At 56.1% G+C, this 15,735-nt stretch overlaps 2 protein-coding genes and 1 long non-coding RNA gene across 3 annotated transcripts in view; 1 reads left to right on the plus strand and 2 right to left on the minus strand.

The window, feature by feature from the left end:
* The first annotated feature begins 335 nt into the window (after window positions 1-335).
* CIAO2A (cytosolic iron-sulfur assembly component 2A) lies at window positions 336-2,976 on the plus strand. Its single transcript, XM_030228657.2, has 5 exons — window positions 336-506; window positions 779-943; window positions 1,477-1,526; window positions 1,851-1,896; window positions 2,535-2,976. The coding sequence occupies exons 1-5, from the start codon at window positions 383-385 to the stop codon at window positions 2,630-2,632; spliced, it is 483 nt and encodes a 160-aa protein (XP_030084517.1). The 5' UTR covers window positions 336-382; the 3' UTR covers window positions 2,633-2,976.
* Window positions 2,776-5,815, minus strand: LOC115484173 (uncharacterized). The gene is made up of 3 exons (XR_003944904.2): window positions 5,658-5,815; window positions 3,467-3,631; window positions 2,776-2,944 (listed from the first exon to the last, which is right to left on the minus strand). It is a non-coding gene; the product is annotated as an uncharacterized LOC115484173 (long non-coding RNA).
* A 1,237-nt stretch (window positions 5,816-7,052) lies between these two features.
* The window catches only part of ADAMTS7 (ADAM metallopeptidase with thrombospondin type 1 motif 7), a 35,313-nt gene continuing 26,630 nt past the window's right edge, over window positions 7,053-15,735 (minus strand). The window contains exons 22-24 of the mRNA XM_050978543.1: window positions 15,585-15,731; window positions 14,910-15,069; window positions 7,053-8,963 (exon numbers count right to left, since the gene is read on the minus strand). Of these exons, the coding sequence (XP_050834500.1) occupies window positions 8,797-8,963; window positions 14,910-15,069; window positions 15,585-15,731 (474 nt within the window). The 3' untranslated portion in view covers window positions 7,053-8,796. The remainder of the gene's footprint in view (window positions 8,964-14,909; window positions 15,070-15,584; window positions 15,732-15,735) is intronic.

The following is a 15,735-nucleotide window of genomic DNA, read 5'->3' on the forward strand; positions in this document are numbered from 1 at the left end:
TGTCCCCTCTCTCTGTCCCGGGGTCTCTCTGTATCCCCTCTCTCTGTCCCGGGGGTCTCTCTGTGTCCCCTCTCTCTGTCCCGGGGTCTCTCTGTATCCCCTCTCTCTGTCCCGGGGTCTCTCTGTATCCCCTCTCTCTGTCCCGGGGGTCTCTCTGTATCCCCTCTCTCTGTCCCGGGGGTCTCTCTGTGTCCCCTCTCTCTGTCCCGGGGTCTCTCCGTGTCCCCACCCGGGGCGCGAGGCCACGCTCCCACATGGGCGTTGATCCCGGTACCTCCCCGCCCATTGGTCCTCCCCGGCCCCTCCCCGGCTGCCATTGGCCGGTGGTCGCCCCGCCCAGGCGGAAGTGCCGCGGCCCGCGGGCCGATGGCGGAGCGCGGCCATGGCGCTGGCGCTGGCGCTGCTGTGGCAGGCGCTGGCCCGGGTGTGGCGGAGCCCCGCCAGTAGCGCCCGCCATGCGCCCCCGAGCCGCGCCATGGAGCACGACAGGGCCATCGAGGTCTACGGTGACTGCCGGGGGGCGCGGGGGCCGTGGGGGGAGCCCCGGGCGCGGAGCCGGTTTGCCCTTGGGGGCTGAGGGGGAACGCGCGGGGTCCTGAGGGGCTCGGAGCGCCGAGGGGGCCCCGAGGGGCTGGGGCAGGGAGAAAGGGCCCGCTTGGCTCGTTGGGATCGCTTGTGGCTTCCAAAGAGTGCAACATCAGCAGTGCTGGAAGGGGTGCTCGTGAAAATCCCTCTTGTGAAACCCAGGGAAGATTCCTTATTGTGCCGCTTGTCTCAGATATAATCCGGACTATCCGGGACCCGGAGAAGCCAAACACTTTGGAAGAACTGGAAGTGGTGACGGAAAACTGCGTGGAAGTGCAGGAGATAGGGGAGGATGAATATCTGGTCATCATCAGGTTTACACCAACAGTACCTCATTGCTCCTTGGCCACTCTCATCGGTGAGATCCCTTCACTGAGATCACACACAAAGAGCTCGGGGCCCTTCCAGGCTGTCTGGATGCCATCAGTCCCAGTGCAGATTTACTCTTGCCTGGCTGTGTTGGTTTGATCAGGAATTGCAGCTTGAGAACCCAGCCACCAGTGCAAGCAAAACAAAAACCAAACCAAACCAAGCAAAAAAAAAAAAAAAATCCCAAATCCAGAGAAATGGGGATTCCCATCTGTTTGTGTTGTGTTAGGGAATCTCTTCAAAGAAAACCTCTCAAAACTTTGCTGGGAAGTGGTACAGAATTCCTGCTTTGTATTCTCCAAGTTACTTCAGTAAAGTTATTAATTGAGCTTGTCAGCTCTTAAATTTTACAAAAACCAAAAACACAACTTTCTGCTTGTCCCCTTTCCCTCTGTGGCTTGTGCTGCTCAGAGTACAAAAGGACACTGTCAGTTGCACTGGTTGTTCAACATGGATTCTCTGAAAATGCACCTCAGACCTTCCAATTTACAGGAAAATCTCTTTTGTGTTCTCTTTTAACAGGCCTTTGCTTAAGAATAAAACTTCAGAGATGTTTGCCTTTTAGACACAAGGTAAAGTGCCTGGTTTGAAGCCTGTGTTAAATTCCATGAATGAATGGCAGCCTCCCTAAATTAAACACAGACCTTTAGAGACTTGACCCCATTGTAAAGAACACATCAGTTACCTGAGGATCGCTGCAGTTGGTTTTTGGGTGGTGGTTCTCGTTCTGTAGCTGCTCCACCTCCCAGCTGAGCACTGCAAAGGGAGCTGCTGGCAGCAGTTCCCTCTGGGGCAGCAGGGGTGACAGCCCTGTGGGAGTGGGGATGGGGTTTTCCTGCCAGGAGGAAAGTGTTCCACTGCTGTGGTGCCCCTAACACTGCTGATCTCTCCTCCAGCTGGAAATCTACATTTCTGAGGGCACACATTCCACGGAGGAGGACAGTGAGTAGAGCCTGTGCATGCTGCTGCTTCAGCCTCTTGTGCTCTGTCCTCTGCCCCCCCAGAAACAAATCCCCTTTAGATCCTGCAAACCCAGTGGCATCAGGGTGTTCCCAGGCTGTGGTGGCTCTGTGACCACCTGCCTGCTGCTGGTTTGGTTTTGTAACAAAACCCCCCAGTTCTGGCAGGTGTTTGTAACAAAAATTGAGTAATCAACATGAGGAGCTGCCTCAGCTGTTGGCCCCACTGTCCTGAAGTCCCCACACCAAATCTGGATGTTTCTCAGGCAGGTTTTGCAGGAAGGCTGGCATGACCTGGGTGTTCTGCCCAGCCAGAGCCAGGCCCTGTCCCAGCAGTGCCCAGAGCGTTCAGTGCCTGCCAGAAATGGGATATTGTGGTTAAAGGGCTGCAAACTGAACCTGGGCCACTCATTTACCCTGAATTTCACTCTTGGTTTTGGGACAAGCCACTGGAACACCTCACACCCTTTTCCTGAGCTGGGAAAGTGACAGGAGTTATTATTTCCCATGGTTGCTTTGTGCTGACTGCACCTGCATCTGCCTCGTTCCCCATTTCCCAGCCCTGCCCCTCGAAATGCCCTTCCTGCTGAGCCCCCTGAGCCTGTGCTGGGTGTTTTGCAGTCAACAAGCAGATCAACGACAAGGAGAGGGTGGCAGCAGCCATGGAGAACCCGAACCTGCGCGAGATCGTGGAGCAGTGCGTCACTGAGCCCGACTAGGAGCCAGCCTGGGGCACAGCCCTGCTGCAGCTGAGCAAACCGTAATAATCAAGGCCTTGGGGTTTATACTTGAGTTGTTTTTATCTTCCATGTGGTTTTTTTTTTAAGAGAAATTGTTTATAAGATAGATTTAAATTATGAGGAATCAATCTCTAAAGAAAGCCCCGTGTATAGTGCTGGAAGTTTGTAATTTTTGGTGTCCAGAGGAATATTTTGTGATTCAAAGCAACACATCTGCATTGCCTTCTGAGAGACGTTGTGATACAAATTCAGTTTTGCAAGTTGAATTTCTACATTGTTTCAATCACTGCACTGTAAAAATAAAACAGATTCTTGTACTGAAATGTTGCTTTCTGGGTCCTGAATTTGTTCTGGTTTTTTCTTAAGGATCAAGCTTAGATTTCTATTACAGAAATTAATTTCATCCAGCTTCTTCGGTGTTGATAAACATTAAAGCTGAAATTAATTCAGAAGAAGAATTTGGAGCTGAGGGACTGGACTAGAACAAGGAGATTTTTACTGGGACACAATTCCTGCCAAATCCACGTGCTCTTTTCCCTGTTAATGTCACACATTTCTGATTCTGGAAGCTTTGCTTCATAACCACCCTGAGGGTGAAGTTTCCCTATGGATGAGAACTTAATCCTGCTTTTTCTGACTTCCCTGCAGTGTGGGAGGTGACAGCATCCCCCAGCCCCTCCTTCTGCTGGCTGCCACTGTCCTGCTCCTGTCACTGCTCCCTCACTACCCTCACCTGGAGCACCCATGACATTTCCCACTGGGGCCATTCCCCAGGGCTCCTTCCAGCAGCTCTGGATCTGAGCATGGATTTACCTTTCCCTGGGGATCAGGCAGTTCCCTCCTGCTCCTCCTCCCCGGCAGGTGTCCAGGATCTGCTGCCTTGGCCCCCGAGGGTTTTGGGGAGCTGCTCCTCCCTGGAGTGCTCCCTGGTTTGTGGCTGTTCCATGGTGAGAGATCCTTGGGGCACAGAGCAAACATCTGTGGGGATTTCAGGGATTTGTGGCAGTTTTAATGAACCCCATCAAGCTTCCCTGAGGGCATGGAAGCATGGAGTGGGCTCAGCATTATCAACAGGGAATGTTCCCCTTGGCAAACCAGTGAACTGCTCCATGGCACTGCAAGGCCCCTCCCCTCAAGTGCCCAATCAGCTGAAAAAATTAATTAAAGGGGGAGGAGAACAATCTCCTTTTTCCCATAGGTTCATGCAGGTGTGATAAAACACTTCTAAACTCCGGTTACTTAACTTCAATTAAATTTCAGTTAAATTTCAAACTCCTTTGTAGCCCCATGGACAGATGTGCCTCACGTGCCAGCACAGGGGACACATCCTGTGTCCCACCCCATGGCTGGGAAGGGGCCCAGGCAGGTCATCCTGCAGGAATGGACCAAATGCTCCAGGAGCCTGAGCTGCCATTATCTGCTGGCCTCTTTCCTGGAATTTGCTCTTTTTTATTTTGCCCTCCAGCAGGGGGGTTGATATTTCCTTTCAGAATGCAGATATCTCTGCCAGCACGGAGGTTCTGTGGATCCTGGGGCCAGGAGATAGCAGCTCCTCTCCTGGGTGGGCTCCTGGGGGCTCTGCGTGCCCCTGCACAGCTCGGTGCCACCACCCAAACTGCACTGCCAGCTCTGACAAAAGCTCAGAGCACAGGGAATGGGATGCTCTGGTGACAATAAGGTGACTCTCCTGGTTCCTGCAGTGCCCGGAGGGCTTTGTGCTGGCCACAAAAAGTTAAAAGTTCTTCTCCAGAGCAACAGTTTGGGAAAATGGGCCAGATCCCAAACCCAGGCCTCTGGAAGCAGGAATGTTCCCAGCTCCTCGGGCAGTGGAGCATTCCTGGGGCACTGGGGGTGACTCCCAGGAGCTGCTGCACTTCCCAGCGTTCCCAGTTTAACTGGGCTCGGGATCCTTGTCCATCCCCGCCGCTGCTGCCCCACGGACCGGGCTGGGCAGAGGCTTTGCTGCCATCGGCCTCTGGGGACACTGAGGTGACAGAGGAACAGCCAGGGAGCAGGAGACACCGAGGAGGGGACGGGACAGCTCCAGGGGGATCCCATCGGGCAGGATTTGGGGCGCTGGAGGAACTCGGGATGTTCCTCCAAACCCGGGAGGACACACAGGGGCCACCGCACTCACCTGAAGCAAAAAGTCCTAAAATTGTTCCTTCGGACTATGAATCCTTTGCATTTACAGCGGGGAGGAACAACTGCAGAGGGCACCAGAGACCCACGGCACCGCTGTGCCGGGAGGAGCCTGCCCGGGACCCGCCCGGCTCCGGGGCCAGCCCGGGGACCCCGCCCGGGACCCGCCCGGCTCCGGGGCCAGCCCGGGGACCCCTGGCTGCCCCATGCCCGTCACCAGCAGCGCCCCTGCGGCTGCAGAGCCCCCGCGGGTTGGCTGGAGGAGCCGCGGACCCGCTGGAAGCGGAGCTGAGCTGAGCAGGCTCTGCCCTCTCGGCGCTGTTTCCCGGGGTGGATCACTGAGCTGGGGACAATCTCGGAGCTGAAGGGCCGGGCTCCGAGCAGGTACCCCGGCAGGAGGCTGCGCCCCCGCGGTCACCCCTTGCAGGGGCTCAGAGCAGCCCGGGAGGGACGGGGAGGAGCGGAGAGCTCAGCAAACCCCCAAGACTCGGGGCTGGGGGAGCTCAGCCAGGGCAGCTCCTGGCGGGCACCTTCCCTCCCAGCGGATCGCCCTCCGGGCAGGAGGGAGCGCCCCGAGCCCCGGCTGAGCTCCTGCCTCGGCTCAAGCCCCAGCCCAGCAGGGACATTCCCCACTCCGCTGCCCCAGGCAGAACCAGCGCCATCCTGCTGCCCCTTTGCCAGCGCCCCGACACGCCGAGCGACCTCCAGCAGCCTCTGGATTCCAGCTGCCTTTCCAGAGCTGAAGTCCCGTTTCCATCCCGGAGCTCCCAGCTGGAGGAGGGAGAGGGCCGGGGGCTGCTCCCCTGCCCAGGGCAGAGCGCTCGGGTTTGCGCACACTTTACTCGGGGTGTAACTTACTCACCGCAGGTGGCAGCGGAGCAGTCGCGCGTACAGACAGAGCTATTTTTATCGCACGGGTATTTCTAAATGTTTACACCCGGCTGAGCCTTCCCTCGGAGCGGGGCAGGGGCCGGGGGCTGTGGGTTGCTGGCAGCCCTGCCCTCCCACAGCACACGTGGAACAGCTTTACTGAATTTCCCAACCAAATGTTTGCTCCGGGTGAGCAAACACACCGTGCCCTGGTGCCAGCTGGGGAGGGGGCAGCTCCTTTCCCTCCCTTCCTCTCCTTTTCTGTACTTTACTTCCCACAGGGAATGTCCCTGTGCAAGGGGCAGTCCCAGGATGAGCTGCTGGAGCAGTGGCCGGGGTGCAGCACCCCGAGGTGGGCGCCTGGGTGGGTGGGTGAGGGCCATTCCCTCCCGGAGCAGCTGGCAGGGATCACCTGCCAATTAAAATCCAAACAAAAAGATAAACCAGTGACATTTTTCAAATCCTTCCCTTGCTGTCCTGGCTTTGCTGCCCCTCTGTGCTGTGCCTGTGAAGCCTTTCTGTGCAGCACAAGGAGGTTTTAGGAACAAGAGGAAATAAACCCATTTCTTATTATTATCTGGAAAGGACAGGCGGGAGCTGAGCTGCTCCTGGTCCCTCTGGCTTCGCCGCCTCCTCGCCTACCCAGGCTGGGACTGTGCCCCTCCCAGGCCATGGTGAAGGACCAGTGACCCCTCTGGCTCCTTGGGAAGTAAAACCCTCCAGCTGAGGTCACCTGGGCTGGACAGAGGCGCTTGGTGAGGTCTGAGAGCTGTGACCACAGGTGCTCTGCCGGGAGAGCCGGCAGCTCCCGACGCTGCGGAAGCGCTCGGAGCGTTCCCGAGGGCCTGAGACACAAACAAGCTCCTCCAGCAGCTGCTGCTGCTGCTTCCCAACCAACGAGCTCCTCTTCCTTCCTGTCCCCAGCATGGAAATGTCTGGAGGTGACCAGGGCAGGCACAAAGGTCTGACTTGTGATCTGAAGCCAAAAGGCTCTCTCAGAGAGTCTTCCAGGAGATCATGGAATCACAGAGTGCTTTGGGTGGGAAGGGACCCTAAAGCCCATCCAGTCCCACCCTGTGGCAGGGGGAGGAACTGGATGGTCCGCTCTCACCCAAACCATTCCACAATCCTATTTCAAACATCTTTTGATCCACGAGCCCTTTCCTCCTTTCGCCCCAGCAGCAGCTCTGTCTGAATAACATCCTGCTTGTGTTGAGACAATAAAAGCGTCTTTAGAAGAAGAAAAAAGGCATTTCTACATCCCATCCGAGCCTGCCCTCTGTCAGAGGGAAGCCGTTCCACCTTCTGTCACGCCAGGCCCTTGTGAAGAGTCTCCTTGCAGAGACACTCACTGGAGGTGTCTCACTGAAAGAAAATATTGCAGATATTTAAGCCAGATGTGTTTTATTGTCACTGATAATACAGTTTCCATGCTTGTTATGTGGCTAAAAATGTCCTGGTGTCCCCCAGGAAGGATTATCCCGTGCCCTCAGCCACAGCTGGGACCCTGCACGTGGAGAGGCACTGCAGGAGGGGCTCACCAGGTCCTGAGTACAAATAAATTGATTTGCAGAACTGATTTACCCCATCAACCCGGCTCATGTTTTAATCAACAAATCCCAGTTGCAAAGGGCAGCTGCGAATGATTTTCAGATGCAAACTGATCTTTCCTTCCTGCTGCCAGGGCCTGAACCATCTCCAATTAGCTGAAAACCTTCAGAATTCCCCAGGGGAAGAGAAAATGTGAAACGCACCTGCTTCCTTCAGTAAGTGTTTAATTTCACACACTTTGTGAGCTGTGGCCATGAGACCCCAACACGCGGGTCGTCCCTTTGCAATCCGGCGAGGGTGACAGGGACAGATGGTGCTGGGGACAGGGAAACCAGGACTGGACACAGGTTCTTGGACCATAAAAACTTTATACCACCTTGGAACGGAATAAAGCACAAACGGCGAGGTCATGGCTTGTGTTTTACATACAAATCACACACAGGAATTCGGGCTGAGTGCTGCTGCCCCCGCCAGCCCAGGGAGCTGCACCTGGAACTCTGCAGCCCGGGATGGGCTCCAGCCTGACTCTGCCCATGCAGGGAGGATTGCCCTTCAGCGTCCCCCAGTTTTTGGGCACCTCCACAGCCTGAAGAGTAATAGGGAAAGGAATTCCTACCTAAACGCTCCTGCCCTCCTCCAGAGACCAACCTGGCAGGAATCCCTCCCCGAGACAGGGAGCGATTTGTTCCCACACCGCTCTGGGATCAGGCAGTAGGGGCTGTGCCTCAGAGTAAATTGGATATTCTAGTTAAAAATCATCTAACCTTAACAGAGGAGAATCTAGATAAGCAGGGAAAAAAGGGTTCAGCCCGTAAGGCCACAGAAAAACACCTTAACCAAGCATTACACTGCTACACGTACAGAAATCTAGGGACTGAGCACTCGGCTGCCCACGAGGGAGGGGATGTGCCACTCACTGCCAGGGCAGCTTCCCTCTCCTGCCCAAATGCATGCAAGGGAATGCCCTGGTGGACTCCAAACCTCGGTGTCCCTGGTGGTGCCCTCTGCTCCAGAGGGACACAGCAATGGCTTTGCAGAGGAAGCCAGCAATGGGGAGACAGAGCCCTGCACAGCCCCAATTGAAGCTGAAGCTTTATTCCTCTGCCCTGCCTCCACTTCTTAAATTAAATCTATTTAGCTTCAGTGCGTAAACATTTTAATGAAAATTACAGGAGTGGGTTGCCAGCTTCAAGTCCCTTAAAGGAAAAAAAAAAATCCCTACCCCAAAGGGTCAGCAGAGCCGGTGGAATGCTGGATGCTCACCTCAGAGATACAAAAATAATAATAAAAATCAAGGTTTGTGCTGGCCAGCCAACACCTTCGAGAGGCTGCAAACGTCAAATGATAGCACCATAAGCATTTCTGAGAGGTCTTCCCCAAATTATTGCTGCTTTCAGTTCCCCTTTCCCTCTGCTGCGGGGCAGGGTGCCCCCGGCAGGATGCCCTGGACTGTGGGTGGGCAGCAGCCCAGCCCCAGCCCCAGGCATGGTTTGAGCACCGTTAGAGTAGCACGAGTTACAGAGCCGGGCAGCCCCGGGCACACGGAGCGCGGCGGGCCCGGCAGCCTGGGCACGGTGCTGTCACCTGCGGGACAGGCGCTGGTGGCCGCGCTGGTGGCCGGGCGCTGGCAGCCCGAGCTGGCAGCTCCGGCAGCACTGGGCACGCACGGTGGGCAGGGGGCACCGGCCCAGCAGCCGCAGCGTCTGGCAGAAGGCGAAGCTCAGGCGGTCGCGCTCGCAGGGGACACCTGGAGGGGAGGCAGGAGCACGGGAGGGTGTCAGTGCCGCTGTCACCACGGTCACCAGGTGAAAATGAGACTTTGGTTAAAGTCCCTTCCAGCCCAAACTGATGCGGGGTTCTGTGGAAGCTGGCAGAGGCTGGGGAGACACGGACAGGGCAGAGCCTCCTGCACCTGGGGCACCTGGGGCACTGCCCATCCCCAGCAGGAAGCACACCTGTGCTGCTGCCAGCAGCTCCCAAGCACCTGCCCAGGGCACAGAGGTGCAGGGGACAAACCCTGCTGTAGTGTCACCTCCTGCCAGCCCCCCCAGTGCCAGCGGAGCAGCAGAAAGGCCAGAATTCCTTTTTCTTTGAATTGTTTTGGTTATTTTGAGAACCTGCATCATCTGGTTCACTTCCTGCAGGTGTCCTGCAGCCCTCAAAACAACTCTGGTGCTGCTCTGAGGATGGGCTTTGTTTTGGGAACAGCTGCTCCAGTGGCAGCCCAGGCCCCCCCTGGGCTCAGTCCAGCAGCACAGACCCATCCCCAAATCCACATGGATTATATGAATACAGAGCTGCTTTGTTTGAATTTTTGATTCCCTCCTTCTTTATCCCAGAGCAAGACACAACTCTCTGAGCCTGCAGCTTCTCACCCAGTGGTGTCAGACTCACTGAAATTACATCAACTCAAAACCGAGCCTAAGCTTAAAATCTAAGATTCTGTGAATCCAATTTTACCTCCTGGATAAGGAACTAAAATAGATGACAGCTTTTCTCTGGAAAAGGGTAGAGCTGATGCACTCTGGGGCCAACCCCCATTGCTTCTCCCTGGGCACCCTCCACAGGGACCATGCAGGGCAGGGACAGAAATGGGGCAGGGCAATGGGATTTTCTCTTTCTCAGGACACTTCTCTGCAGGGACAAGGCTGTGACCGAGCCAGGGGAGCTCTGGCTGACCACTGGTCCTTGCCCTGTCCCCTCTGGGAACAAAGGCTGTGCTGAGGGAAGGGCTGCTGCCCCCATTCCCACAGGAGGAGCTGAGCCTGGCAGATGCAGAGCAGAGACTTTTCCCCCAGTTTGGGATTTCAGTCACAACCCCCTCCCCCAGCCCAGCAGAGAGGAGGTCACTACACTGCTCTAAAACTTACTTTCTGTTTCAGCTGAGGTATTTCCTCCCTGCCTCCCGAGCTGCAGCTCTTTGTGCCCGGCCAGAGTGTCCCTGTGCCCCCAAAAAGCAATTTATCACTGCACTGCTGGACCAACAGTGCTGAGAGAGCGGGGTGGAGGGATCCCAGCTTCACACCACACCTTACCCGGAGGGCTCACTCCAGCCCTGCCTGCTGGGACAGCACAGTGGGTTTTCCCTGCTGGGTGAGCAGAGCAGATGAGAAATCTCTGCCCAGCCCAGGCCAGGAGTGCAGCACATCCCAGACCTGCTGTGGGAGCACCGGAGCCACTGGAAAAAGGGAAGTGCTGGTTGGTGCTGTGCTCCACGGGGCTGTCAGGTAAGGATTCCCTGGGAGCATCCCTGGGGCTCCACAAGGCAGCCCCTGAGCCCCCAGCCCTGCTGCACTGGGACACTGGAGCACAGGAACACAGGTACTGCCATTTGCTGCAGGACAGGGATGGCTCAGCAGGGCTCCTAAAACACCTCAGGGCTGTCCCATGACAGTGACAATCAGCCTGGGTGCCCACGGAGGGTGGGAATGTCCTGGGCACTGCTGGGGGGTGCTCTGCCCAGGTAGAGCCTGCCCAGCCCCTCAGGACATCCAGCACTTGCAGCTTCCTAGAAAGTTATTTATGGATCACAACCAAGCTGCCTCCTGCCTTCCTTGGAAAGAGCTGGGAAGGCTCATTCTGCTTTCCAGGCTTGGAGTGATGGTTCAGCTCTTTCCTGCTCCCTCTCCAGCAGGTCAGCACCCTGGGCCCATCAGGAAATTCCTGTCCCTGCACCATGCCCAGGCAGCACCACCCTGCCAGGGGTCACTGCTCTCTGAACACCTCCTCAGCCACCCAGGGTGGGCTCACTGTGCAAAACAGCAGGGATGGGCTTGGGGATGGGGGGGAAGAGCCACCACCCTGGGCTGCAGGCTCTGCTGACCTTACAGAGACCCCAGCAGCACCCCGGGGTCCAAAGCCAAATGACCTCATGGATGATAAAATATCCAACTTGGAAGGGACCCACAGGGACCATCCAGCCTGAGTCCTGGCCCTGCACAGGACGCCCCCACAATCCCACCCCAGGCCTGGGAGTGTTCCCAACGCTCCCTGAACTCCGTGCAGCCAGTGGGAGTCGTAGAGGGGTTGAGTTCCCATCACTTTCCCAGATCCTGCTGCAGTCTCAGGGTGGATGCATGCAGGGTCAGCTTCAGGTCTGAAAATCTTGGCTGAGCTTGTGATTCCTCTCTGGAATTTGGTCTTGGGCAAGGGAAGTTGTAATAAGCACTTAATTTGTCAGCTCTTCAGAGAGGGACCTACAGAACCCACCCAATTTTCATTGAATCCTTTTACCGCTATTTCTTTCTATTAACAATTTTTTTATAATGCTCTCACTTCATTTGGAAACACGTTCCATAAGTCCGTGCCAAATTTTAGGCAAAAGAAATAGCTTAAAGCAGGGCTTTAAAAATCCAGGCTAAGTCAGCACATTAGAGACTGAAAACCCCCACTTTTTTGGGGGCTGTTATTTTAGGTCGGTGTGGAAGTCGCTTTAAATTTCATTTAAGCTTCTGCCAGCCAGGCCTAAGCTTTTACTTTTATTCCTGGGAAAAACAAACTTCCTGGAACACGTTTTGTAAAAACAAGGAAAGGTTGAGCTTGGAGCTGAGCTAGCAAATCCAGGGAATTAGGCTGCTGACCTCTGGCCCTCGGGATGCTCTGGGAGCCAGGGCAGAATTTAACACGTAAATTATCCCAGGGTCCTGCTCTGGGGCTGAGGTGCCTCCCTGTGGTGTCTGGCCAGCATGATGGGATGGAGGGCTTGGAGGGGATCCATAGGGTACACGGGGTGCATCCCCACTGACACGGCCACAGCTGGGAAAACTGGGAGAAACCAAAAACCCCACCGTTTTCAGGTGTCAGCCGTGCTGCAGGCAACAGCTTTCTCCTACATTTTATCAAAACAGGGAGGCCTTTCTGCAGCATCCCTTTCCCACTGGCTTCCGCTGTTAATTAGCAGTTAATTAATTGCTCTCCATGCCTCACTCAGCAGCACCTCCTGGCCTCACCATTTGGATAGGGACTTACACGCTCAAATGACAGAGAAAATTGGGATTTGCTGCAATTATTTCCCACATGAATCCCTTGTGGATGAACTCTGTGACTTGCAGAACCATGGACAATTTCATTTCCTTGCTCAGAGCAAGCAGGAGCACCACGTTTAATTGCCAATTAATTGAAATACAGCCAGCCCTGGATAAGGAGCTGGCAAACAGGAGCAGTGGGACAGAGATGGTGTCAGGGACTGACCCATGTGAGCAGAGCCTGCACTCCTTGGCCCCCAGGCACTGCTGCTCCCAGGACACGGGCTGGGCTCCACCTCACTTCCAGAGGAGTTGGATACACACTTGTCCTTCAGCCATGGAGCCTGCACATCATCCCTTTGGAATTCCAAGCTGAGACACCAGTGGAACAGCTGTGTTTGCTGCTGGAGCCAAGAACTGGCCCCATCACCTGCCTGGCACCTGCCTGGGGCAGATTTGGGGAGCTCAGAGACCTCCCTGGTATCAGATCTGGGGAAATGGGCAGGAGAAAACTGGTTCATTCCATGGCACGACCACAATGAGCACCCAGGGCTGCCCTGCTCTGGCCTGGGCAGGGATGTGTCACCACCACCAGCATCTGCTGTGCCCAGCACAGCCACCACCCTGCAGTGACCAGCTGAGTGACCAGCTCCATTCACCCTGATTCCTCCTCCTGTACACAGCAATTCCCTCTTTTCTGGTTTAAATCTCTCTGAGCTGCTGGATAAACTGCTGCAGGCTTCTCCAGGCCCCCATGCTGACCTGGGGCTCAGCTCCTTTCCACGACACCATAAACAATTCCCAGACAAATGTCCCCAGCCTCTGAGCATCACACGGAGGCACTGGGGTGCCCACGGCTCTGGAGCTCCCAGGAGCCATCTAAGGACACCCTCACAGCTGGCTGCAGCTGTAAGGCAACAGCCACATTCAAAAATAACCTTGGTGGAATCTTCAATTAATTTATAACCTGGCAACAGCTCAGGACTCTGGTTCTAATTAATCCCGACCTCCTTTAATTGAGCAGCCGACTGCTGTGAGATGTTTGTTTGTGCTTCATCTGTTCCATCTCTGCTCCAAATCCATCTGATAATGGTTTGAACATCTAAACCCTACTGGGGTTATTGGCACTTTTGTGTCCAGTGAGGACATGACCAGTCACAGAGCCAGCCCTGGTTCTGCTGGTGCTGGAGCACCTCATGCCAGAGGAGGGAGAGGCTCCTTGTGCTCCTCACAAAAACACAGATTGCTCCAGCCTGAGCCATCCTGTGCAGTAAAGATCCCCTAAAGCACAGGAAAGGGCTGGAGTTACATTTATGTCTTTCTGGGAGCCTTTGCCTGTGCATTTACACATCTGGGATTTCCTGCCATGTGAAAGTTTTGTTCCCCTTCATGCTTTGGCTGGAAACGTTTGTATTTCCAAGAGGCGTTTCCTGCCCTGGGCTGCAGCCAGAGCATTTATGTCATTTTTGATCCAGGATTTTACCATTTATTTGTGTGCTTCCTACACATCTCAGTGGTTATTCTGGCCCAGCCTTGGCTCCACAGCTCTCATCACCAAGCCTGGCACGGAAATTTTCCCCTGACCAAAACAGCCGGAACCGCACATCGTGTCTTGAGCAGGGCTGACTCATCATTTCCTAAATGCTGGAGTGACCCATGGCCCTGCAAATGCTGAAAAGGAGCAGACTCGTGGCTAAAAACATCCTGATGGCCAACAGGGCCAGTGCCCAAATCCCAGTTCACCAAAGCCAGCGCTCCTGCCTGCTCTGGAACTGGTGTTGGGAGGAACACATCCCATTGGGCATGGGATAAACAAAAAGAGCTGGAGGGCTGGAATGGGTGTCCAGGCTGCAGAGGGGGCCTCAGGGATGTGTGGAGCAGCCACGGATCCAGCTCCTCCACCCCAGGCACCAGCTACTGCTGCCCTACCTGTCAGCCCTCCCTTTGGCCAGCAAACCCCCTGGAGGTCCAACAATACCTTCTGGGCAGCCAAAGAGCTTTTCTTTTGCACAGACACATTAAAGAGATAAGGCTGGTAAGTGACTGACATGCTGATATCAGTGACATCTAATCCCTCATTATACTGCTTTTCTGTAAGTGCTGTTAACCCTTGCAGTGCCCAGATTTCTGTCTCCCAGGGAACTGCCTGGTGCTTGGGATGGATCTCTGTGAGTGGAAGAGGGAGAAGAGGCCAAGCTGGTGCCTGTGGTGTGGCCAAGCACTGCGGCTGCAGCTGGGGCAGGTAAATGACAAACAGGTTGAAATGGGGCTGGCTCCCTGAAGCACCTGCTCGGACACACCTGAAGATGCTGGAGAACTGCTCCTTTATTCCATTTTCTCATGATGGGCCTAGCCTGTTGCACAAGTCTTGTGCTCTGGGACTTTACCATTGAACAGCTTCCTGAAAGCTCCATCACTGGCTATTCCCCTGTGCCTTCCTTTTCCTGAATGCCCGGTTGCCTCTGGATGTGTTCCTTCACCCCACGGGTCCCTGGGGTGTCCCTGTGCTGGGTGACACTGCTGACCCCAACAAGCACATCCCAGCTTACATCCGTGCCAGCAAAACCCTGCTTGGCCCCTTGAGGGACACATGCTCTGGACGTTTACAGACAGTTACAGCATTCCCACTGAATCATCAAGTCAGCCTTACACAACCCATGCAAGAACTGCTCCCTCCATCTCCCAGACCTCCCACACCATTCCCCAGCCTGGTTCTGCCAGCTGCTTACCTGGCTCGGAGCTATCACACTCCTGGGGGTTGCACTTCTGGGTGCTCTCTGGCCATGGCTCGTGGTCACACAGGCTGCTGTCCTCCTCGGCCACCCCGGTCCTGGTGTCGATGCACTTCACCTGGCGCCGCTGGATGCCCCCTCCGCAGGGAGCCGAGCACTGCGGGGACCTGGGGCTCAGCCTGGGACAGCCCCAGAGCCAGCCCGGGCTCCCCATTCCCTGCAGGTCCCCGGGGCTCAGCCTGGGACAGCCCCAGAGCCATCCCACACTCCCCATTCCCTGCAGGTCCCTGGGGCTCAGCCTGGGACAGCCCCAGAGCCATCCCACACTCCCCATTCCCTGCAGGTCCCAGGGGCTCAGCCTGGGACAGCCCCAGAGCCACCCCGGGCTCCCCATTCCCTGCAGGTCCCCGGGGCTCAGCCTGGGACAGCCCCAGAGCCATCCCACACTCCCCATTCCCTGCAGGTCCCCGGGGATCAGCCTGGGACAGCCCCAGAGCCAGCCCGGGCTCCCCATTCCCTGCAGGTCCCCGGGGCTCAGCCTGGGACAGCCCCAGAGCCACCCCAGGCTCCCCATTCCCTGCAGGTCCCTGGGGCTCAGCCTGGGACAGCCCCAGAGCCATCCCACACTCCCCATTCCCTGCAGGTGCCCGTGGGGGGCTCAGCCCCGCTCACCTGTCCCCAGGAGCCCACCACCCAGGTGGTGCAGGGCTGGCTGTTGCAGGGCCGGGTGCTGTTGGGCCTCAGGCTCTCCTCGCAGCGGCCTGGCTCCGGGCACGTCACCAGCCGGGCCTGCTCCCCACCGCCACAGGGCTCCGAGCACTGC

The sequence above is a fragment of the Serinus canaria genome, chromosome 10 (genome assembly GCF_022539315.1).
Source record: "Serinus canaria isolate serCan28SL12 chromosome 10, serCan2020, whole genome shotgun sequence".
In the NCBI taxonomy this organism is placed as follows: Eukaryota; Metazoa; Chordata; class Aves; order Passeriformes; family Fringillidae; genus Serinus; species Serinus canaria.